Source organism: Aplysia californica, unplaced genomic scaffold (genome assembly GCF_000002075.1).
Source record: "Aplysia californica isolate F4 #8 unplaced genomic scaffold, AplCal3.0 scaffold00005, whole genome shotgun sequence".
NCBI classification, from domain to species: domain Eukaryota; kingdom Metazoa; phylum Mollusca; class Gastropoda; order Aplysiida; family Aplysiidae; genus Aplysia; species Aplysia californica.
The window spans coordinates 2,747,408-2,756,913 of NW_004797275.1; the positions used below are offsets into that span (position 1 = coordinate 2,747,408).

At 43.8% G+C, this 9,506-nt stretch overlaps 1 protein-coding gene across 1 annotated transcript in view; it reads left to right on the plus strand.

The window, feature by feature from the left end:
• LOC101863472 (putative molluscan insulin-related peptide(s) receptor) overlaps nt 1–4,592 on the plus strand; it is a gene marked incomplete in the record, with an annotated part of 140,638 nt that extends 136,046 nt beyond the window's left edge. The window contains 2 exon segments of the mRNA XM_013080393.2: nt 244–603; nt 2,465–4,592. Coding sequence (XP_012935847.1) covers nt 244–603; nt 2,465–3,560 — 1,456 coding nt within the window.
• Nucleotides 4,593–9,506: the final 4,914 nt, after the last annotated feature.

Sequence of the window (9,506 nt, forward strand, 5' to 3'; positions counted from 1 at the left end):
ACACACACACACACACACACACACAACACACACACACACACACACACACACACACACACAATATCTCCCATATACACAGGCACACTCATGTGCATTCGCACACTCATTTACACTTTGTGTGTGTGTGTGGGGGGGGTTGTTGTTGTGTTGTGTTGATAAAAAGATTAAATTACCCGTCTGTGGCCAGTTCTTCATTTTTAGACTGCAACAGTATGCAACTCGTTTGCTTTTGTTGACCGCCAGGTACTGTATGATGGAGAAGTGCTGGAAGTACAACCCCAAGCAGCGACCCACCTTCAAGAACCTGATAGAGCTGCTGGTGCCCTATCTGAGCAACCAATTCCGAGAGGTGTCCTACTTCTTCCAGGAGGTCATCCGCAGTGACGCTGAGGACGAGGAGGACATGGAGGAAGAGGAGGAGGAGGATGATGACGACGACGACGACAACTGCCGGCCAGAAGGAGAGGAGTTTGAGGATGAGGATTATGAGGACGAGGAGGATGACATCCCAGAGGCTGAGAGGGACTTCCGGCTGAGGGATGAGAAGATGTTGCGCGTTGCTGGTCCGGATGAAGATGGGGTATCGGGAGACAGGAGTCCCAGGTGAGGCTGGCGTGTACTTGCTATTGATTGTTTGTCATTCTCACGGATCAACTGATGTGTCTTACTATTATATTTCTTTTGAAAGCTCTTTCTTTCCTATCAAACATCTATCGTCCTGATCTCTTCTCCTTCTTTTTAGGGTTTGTTACTCTCTTATAGCACCTCTAATCTTCGGCACTTATATGACATTATTGTGTTGCAAGTGCAGTAAAACACTTACTAATGCCGCCGAATCCTAGACAGAGAGCTCCAAAACTTTACGAGAGCCTGGAGGACCTGCGGTGAACAGCAGCCTTCGTACCTGGATGTCTGGGGGAGGTCCAACTTTACTTTTATCTTTAAAAATCATACCATATGGTCAGGACTTTTTGTTTTAAATCCAAGTTCAGTAACATGTGTCAAAACGTTGAACCGGGATCTCTTCAATTTTTGGGCATATGGAGTTGTTGGTGTCATCTTAACGGGAGGAGCTACCCTTGAGGACCATTTTCTATGTTTCTTGCCCAAGATCAAATCTAAGTACACATATAAGTTAGGCATAGTAAAATCTCTTGATACGCCATTTTATTTTGGCATAGCAACAGCGGTTGCTATGGAAACGGCCGCCATCTTGAAAATAAACAATGAATTTCAAATCCCTAAGGCTTTCTTATTTACCGACCAAATTTGACCAAATGTGGTGAGAGTATACCTGAACCAGACCCTATCAGAGTAACAGCAAGCTTATTTCAATAAGTGCAAAAGAAAAAAAATACATGAGAATTTTCCCAAAGTATAAAAAACTTTTAAAAAATGTAGATTGCGTAATCGCTTGCCAATGGAAAAGTGTTATTGTTTTCGCAAATATCTCTCTGTTACATTAATGGCAGCCATGCCATCTATGTCTCCTGAAAGTTTCATCTCAAAATGATGAAAACTAAGGAAGGAGTAGGGAAAAAACTGCAAAAAAAATTCATTTTGCGAAAACTGACTATTATTGTGAAAATTCACTATATTAACCCGTCGTCATGTTTTCAAAGGCAATTTACGTGGAGAATAAACACTTTCTCAAATGTATCCATGCTATTTTTGGACAAAAAACTGGTTGATCTTCAAAAATCAGCCAACAGAAAATTTGCACAGGCTGACCCAAAATCTGCCAAATCAAGGGTCGCTCCTCCCCTTAAAGCTTGCTCATTTGCCTTGCTTTTGATGAAAACAATACCCATCTGTCTTGATTAGAAGTTGAGATATTTGTGATTGAAGGAGGTGTGGTCGCCTTATTTCAGAGGTAAGATCAGCAAAAGAAATGGCCGCCAAGGTTTGGTGACTTCCATAGCTCAAGAGTCCTTGGAGACTGAAAATTTACATTTTCTGTGTCTTCAACGCTTACAATACCGAAGGCTCATATAGTGAAAAAAATTGTCAAATACCGCACCAGTTTAGAACACTGAAGCCATGGTAGAGTATTAAAAACGAAAAGAAACCTTCACAGCCCTTAAGACACATTTAAAAACTGACAGAGGTTCATCAACCATTCAGCTATCATATAGAGTGACTTTCTTTGGTATTACTTCAGTGCAGTTCATTATTTAATTATATTTTATGTGCCTGGTCGAGCTGTAATGAGCGCATACTATGGCCTGGCAGCTAAAGTCGCTGGAGGCACTGTAAGTGTTAATCAATGTTTTTTTTAAATAGTAAAATCCACATGTAAATGTGTCTGTAAATGGACTTAAAAGATGTTGAACCAGAAATAAAAAATTCGATAAAAATTGCGAAATGGGCAGAAAAAGCTGATTTCTTCGATTTCATTATTTTGACGAGCAACTGATTTCAAAACGATGTCTCATATATATTAACATCATTGATTTACTCTCAGGTATAGCTCGCACAGCAGTGAGGAGGATGAGGAGGCTGAGAGCGATGCACCGGAGCCCTACTTCCTCAGCTCAGTCTCTGACCCACAAGTCACCGGTGCTGGTGGTGGACCGGCTCGGGCCCTCAGGTCCAGAGATGGAAGTCGCGGTCGTAGTCAGTCTGGAGAACGGTCACCTCTACTGCTGCACCAGGGAGATGTGCAGGAACCGTTGCTGTACCCGCCTCCTCCCTCCATGCCCAGCAGTAGCGGGGGAGGTGTTGCTCCGCAGGCCATGGAGGATTTTGACAATATCGACGTGGATGACGAGGATTCAGACAACAACAGTAACTATCTCGGCCCATCCAGGGATGCGAAGTTTGTGTCGGAACGTTTGAAACTTTTGCCGGGCTCTCCTGCTGGGCCGTCATCGCGCACCAAGCCTAACAGGCAGGCTGGTCTCGTATCAGGAAATGCTGGCGGTCCCCCTCCGAGCAGCTCACTGAGCCCACAGTTGTCGCCGGACTACACGATAATGTCTCCCAAGTCGACGCTGTCCTCCTCCCCTCTGGTGCCCCCGAGTCACGAGAAACTTTCCCCCGCGTCTGCCGCCTCGCTGGTGACTCCTCCCCCTGCCCCGTTGTCCACATTCTCTGTGCCAAACCCCACCCCCTCCTCGGGGTCACGCCAGCCGCCATTCTCACCGGCCCCACCCCTTGCTGGCACAGGCCCCGCCTCTGTGTCAAAACCTGTGCTGCAGGTGGACATGGAGGGCGTGGCTCAGCCCCGGGGACTCACCTCCAAACTCTCTGCGTTTGACCGCCCACAAGACTCTGGTGACCTGTACCAAAACAAGCGTCTTACAGAGAAGTCTTTAGGCGGGCCGGCGGCTGCTCCCATGGGGGCTGGCGGAGACGCCTCCACTTCGGCCTCCTCCGGTGGCAAAAAGCCCAGCAGTAGCAGCAGCAGTAATAGTGAATCCAACAGCATCAGCAACAGCGGCAGTGAGGGTGGCAGTAAAGAGAGCAGCTCCAGCTCAGGCAGCGGTCACCACCGCTTCAACGGCCCCACGGCCAACGGCCACGGCCCCTTCTCCCACCAGCAGGCCGCCCTGTGTTAGCTGAGGGCCCCCTCCATGCTGGGAAAACAAACAATTACAGAGTTGAGTTGACAGTTTATGTTACATGTGCTCTGTGAAGGACGGACTAAACAAGGTTACTTTACAGCTCGACCAGAACGCACTGACAGAAATTACTGCCGGATGCCTCAACTAGAAAAAAAAAAATATAGAAGTGAAATTGTTTATTTTGACTTCTGCCTGACCTGTAAAGGTAATTGGTGTAGAAATGGCTAAGCAGCCTGCCCTCGAAAAATGTATATTATGCTACCGGGGCGTAGGTATTTACAATCAAAATCACCGTGAAGGAGATGATGTTGTATTTATTTCCTGACTGGTCTCAATAAGACTACAGCGTTACATCTTTTGTTCTTTGCAAGACGAGTGTATGGTTCTGTGTCTTTATGGGTGCTTGGTCTGAGCCCCTTTAGCAATACAATGAGGTGGATTGGGCTGTGATGGGGAGGGGGGAGGGTTGGATGGGATGGGATGTCAGTCATGGTGATCATGTTATATACCACCGGTTCGTAATCCAGCCAAAAAAGGATGGCATCTGTCGTTGGCGCAGACGTGCATAATGCTTCTGTTCTCCTGCCTGCCCTGTGAGCAGTGTATCCCGGGTGATTGTACATAGACTATTACCATATTTGCTGAACCAGAACATTCTACAATCATTGCTACATGAAGTACAGAAGTTTCTGCCTAAGGGCAGGATGATCATTAGGATGCTTCACAATTACAGTGCGTGCAGACCAAAAACTGCGAACCGAGCTATAGCCTCGGTGCGGTTATAAGCAAGTAGCTCAAGCGTGCTCACCAAAAGCTGCGACAGCTAACCGACCTCTAGCTGGTACTCCGCCCGCGGCTGGATGAAAGCTTGTCTGTTCACACCGAAAGCTGTGTGCTCAAACACATACCGAGCCAAATACTAGCTAGAAGCTTGCGGTTACTTGGGCAGTGGGTGCTACGTAATGTGTAGGCCTACATCAGTTCAGTGTTGACGAAAATGGCCAGCACTCCAGATGAAGGAAGGAAGGAAGAAAAGAAGGGAGGGAGGGAGGTGGGAATAGAGGAGGGGGAGGGAGAGAAGGAGGGTGGGGGAGGTAAGGAAGGAGGGAGGAAAGAAGGAAGGGCGAGGGGGGAATCGAGGGAGGGGAGGAAGGAGGTAGGGGGAGAATGGGGATCGAAGAAGAGAGAGGGGGGAGGGAGGAAGAGGGGGGGAGGGGGAGGAGGAACAAAGGAAGCGAGGAAAGGTGTGTTAATTGTACAAAGCCTCTCTGTGACATTCATCTTTGATGCAAGCTCTTGAAACCCTTTTCTCCTGTTCATAAAATCTTTGTCTTGTTTCCTCCGCAAAAGTTGGGCATTCTCGGAACGGTGAAATAAACTCCAGTGTTCTGTTGTCGTTCATGATGGGTGAATTTCAGTGCTTGGAAGTGGAAAGTATGATTCCCAGGACCCGGTACGCCTATTGTTAGATCTGACTTTGTCGAGAAGATCTGGGTCACAGGGCAGCTCGATTTGAGCCAGAATAAATACCCAGATATTTTCCGCCGCTCGTACCAAGCCGTATGCGAGCATACAGAGCGAGCCCATGGCCTTTGGTGTACACACTCTCTAGTAGTAAAGAGAATATTTTCTCAGCGTAGCTGTGGCGCGGCTCACGGCTTTTGGTCTGCACGCACTTTTAGGGTGTTGTTACTCAAAGCTTAGGCTACATCATGAACAACTCGTCCAAATTGTGGATTTACTACTCCTAATGTTTCTTCTCTTGGTTGTCCTTCAGATGATTTACGTTATTTTTTTGCCCTTTCTCAGTTGGATTTATTGCGGATTCTTTTCCGGGTACTTGTTTTCATATATGTTAATGGATTTTAATGGGTTTGTATCTGTTATTTCTTCTTGGGAAACAAATAGAAAGAAGGTAATTGTTGACTTTTGACACGTACTGCGTTATTGAATTATTGTCAGGTGATAGTGGTAGAGGGAGAAGGGAAGGAGGGAGGGGGCAGATATATAAAGACATTCGTCCTCTGCTGTCTTTTGAGCTTGCTCTTTGCAGCTGACTACCCGGCATGTCTACTTGGGGAGTTGGAGCCATATTTGATTTTCTAACATCGTGATCGCCTATCAAATTTTTTTTTTCTTTTTTTTTTTTTTCTTTTGCTAGGAAAATTCGCATGTTTCTTGGGATCTTTCAGATATAATCTCATTTCAGAGACTTCCCACATGTAGTGTGTTTCAGGCACTGTGACATGGAGAGAACCATGCTTTTATGCATCGTGTTTTTGGGCAGAGACTACTGTCGCAGTTTTGTATTGTTGTAATCAGTCAAAAAAATTGTTGTATTCTTTTCATTCATTTTTTTAGCGCATGTCATTTATCTTGTGTGTGTGTGTATATGTGTATGTGAGTATGCATCATCAGCATTATGTTGTAAGCTGGATATTTATGAAAAGTCAAACGAGAATTTACTTACTTTTCAATGATGTGATATTCTTAATCTCCCCCAATCTAGGCTCTTCAGATACTGATTTTGATGTGATGTGTGAGATTTTTCAAAATCAAAATACTGCGGGGGTCCATTTGAAATAAACTTCCCTGGTCTGACTTTTGCATTAGATCTGATCAAGTATGTAGATAGTTGTAGGGTGCTGCTAGTTTGTTCTGGTCGTCTTTTTGCTTTTCTTCAGCGCTGATGATCATGTAGATGTAATTTGCTTCTCTGCACAAGGACAACAGCCAGAACGAGGAATTCAATTTATCGTAAGCATCCTTTCACAATTGCCCAAATTAGTTACGGGGAGGGGGGGGGGGAGCGCGCCCCCAGATGAAGCTATTATCGGAATAAAGACTTCGAGGAGCATCTTACAGTTTAAGTTCCTTTTGGGTTTTTATTTCCTTCTAGGTGTTTAATTGAAAAACATCAGGTGACCAAGTCATGGTTCTGATCTGGGCACTCTTTTTTTTTTTTTTTTTGGTTTTCTCAAAACTTCTGAAAATGACTAGTGCATTTCAATAGACAAATGTCTGTGTGGAGAAGTTTGGCGTCGTCAGGGTGGTCACTTTTTATCCCTGTGTTGTTTCAAACCCCTGGCCTGATGTTGTGAGCCTTGGATAAAGTAGGGTAGTAAGATAATTAATGAGTCTGCTGATTAGACGTGATGTCTGTGTGTGTTTGGGCGCAAGCTTTTGAGTCCTGTAAATCCTTTTGCTCCTTGTTAGCTCACTGGTAGTTATGGCGGGCTGCAGTTTAAATGGTACTGGTTTAAGTACCTGAACGAGTGTACATGACGAGGGTTTATGTGAAAATTAATTGTGGCTCTCTGTCTTCTTTGCCTATTGGAGATGGATATTTTACCTTTAATGTGTGTTGAAAGAGATTTGTTTTGAACCTGCCTCGTACCATACTGTACTATTTCGCTATTACTATGCTATGTCATATTGTATCATACCAACCACACAATACTATCCCATACCACACACCATACTGTTCCACAATGCACCATACCATGCCACAGTTTCATATGGTACCATGTCATGCCATGCCATACCATACCATACCATACCATACCATACCATACCGTACCATACCATACCATACCATACACCATACGACACCACACATAAGTCTCAGTTGATCCTGGTGACATGTGTACAATTCCTTGCTATACCTGTAGTAATGTGAGCTTTAACGACGCTCAGTTCCAATACTTTGTCAGTTGTATATATGTCTGCGCGAGGAGAGAAGAAAATGTGACTAAAATAAGGTGTGGTGAGTTTGCAGGTGAATGTGCTGATAAAATGCCCAAATCAATAATTTCACCTTTTGTGCCTTGACAATCTGGCTGCGAATGTCTCACAGAAACGTTCACAGTATCCACAGAAATTTCGTGGAACGTTTCTTGTATTTTTAAAAGCAATGAGATTTTTTTTTTGCAATGAATTGTTACTGATATACTTTTGTACCAGTGCTATTGTTTTGATTTTCATCGCTTGACAGGAGTTTGGTTAAGGTTCTGTTGCCAGTTGCCTGTAATGATATGAATATGGGTTGTTGTTTGTTTTGTTTTTTTCGTAATCAAACTTAATATTAAGCTTGCTTCTTTGTGACTGATAAGAGGAAGGGGTGATTACAAGATTGAAATAATGGGAGATAACCAGAAATGCAATTATGCGGGATGGGAACAAAAATGGATAGTTAAAGAGGAGAGTGTACAGCTAGAGATCTCTCTCCTTGACTGTCTCTGAATCTGCAGTAAATGACTCAGTTGCCAATGGTCAGTTTGCAACTGTCAGTGTTCCCTTCACATTCCCTAAGTGTGGTACTGCTCTTGCCTTTCAGCATTAGAGACACCTTTATTTTTAAATGTGGCTGTATAGATATACACATTTGGTTTGTGAGTTCTTCCAAAAGAAAAGTAAGGCATGTCTTTTTGAGGGGATATTTAATGCATATTTTGCTTCAGTTCCTGTCGAAATTCCGAACATGAAATGTGGAGATTGTTGATTGATTTTGCTTATGTGTGTGTGCATGTGTGTGTGTGCGTGTGTGTGTGTGTGTGTGTGCGTGTGTGCATGTGTGTGCGTGTGTGTGTGCGTGTATGTGTGTGTGCATGTGTGCGTACGTGCGTGCGTGCGTGCGTGTGTGTGTGTGTGCGCGTGCGCGCGCGTGTGTGTGCATGTGTGTGTGAATGAAGCACTCTGTTATGTTAAGCGCAGGCTTTACTCCAACGGACTTGTGGAAAATTGTGTGAATAACCAAGAGTTGGGAGAATGTTTGTTTTCTTTGATGTGCGAGTTCTGTGATAGGAACATGATAATCATTGGAGATTTGTCACAATCACACGCCCCATACTGTCCTTTAAGAGAAGGTTTGGGTGCAGGTGTGGGCATGATTCTGCATGTGTTTGGAGAGTGAGTGTGCTTGTGTGTGGGTATGTCTGTGATTGTTTACTTGTTTATTGGTTGGTGTCTTGCTCGTAAATGTACTTTTTAAAATATTTTTTTTAGCAATGTTCAGTTGATTTGAGAAAACCATTTTGATACGGGCCCAGATGTTATCTGCGAGATCCATATGTGAAATGAAATGTCTCTGTTGTTGGTCTTAAATCAAAACTCTACATGTTGGTGATAGAAAATAAGTAACAATCCGTATTTCTGGTTTCCGGAAATATCAATTTGTTTAGTTTGATTTTTCTGAAGCACTGTGTGTAGATAAGAGGAGAGAACCCAAGTCATAGTTCATGGGTGGTTGGAGGGCGCTTTCTTGTTTCTTCTGATTTGTCTTGCTTTTTTTCTAAGCAGTAAATGACCTCTCTTGTGTGGATTTGTTTCTCTGTACTCAAACAAGTCATAGTTCTTGTTCAGCAAACTCTTTCTTTAACCGCATCTCAAAAGCATTCCACTCGCCATATGATTCAGTGTATGTAGCTTACTAATAATAAATTCTGAGGAATTATTTTAAGACAGAATTGTTTTATTTTTGTATGTAGTCCTCTGACGGCGCTGGAAAAAAAGAGAGAAAACTGGTACAATGATGATTATACTTGTGGTTAAATTGGTGTTTTCTTTCTTTCCTTGACATTGAGTTTTTTAGCCAAGTTCTCTCTGTTCGTGTGAGAATCATGGTTTTCCAAACTTTTGAGAATATCCACAAAATATATGTAAATTCCTGTTTTGTTGGGAGCAAGGCTAGTAAAAACCTACGTCAGGGTCAGTTTGTGACTTGAGTATTATAAGTGTGGTTTTTAAGGAGGTGGCATCAGTTGCATGTTGATCCCTGTTGTCAACAAGTACGATCGCACGCGCGCGCACGCACACACACACACACATTCTCTCTCTCTCTCCCATACTCTCTCTTTCTTTCTAACACATTCACACACACTTGCTCACTTTCTTTCACCGGCATACACTCACACGAACTGATACTCTCTCTCTCTCTCTCTC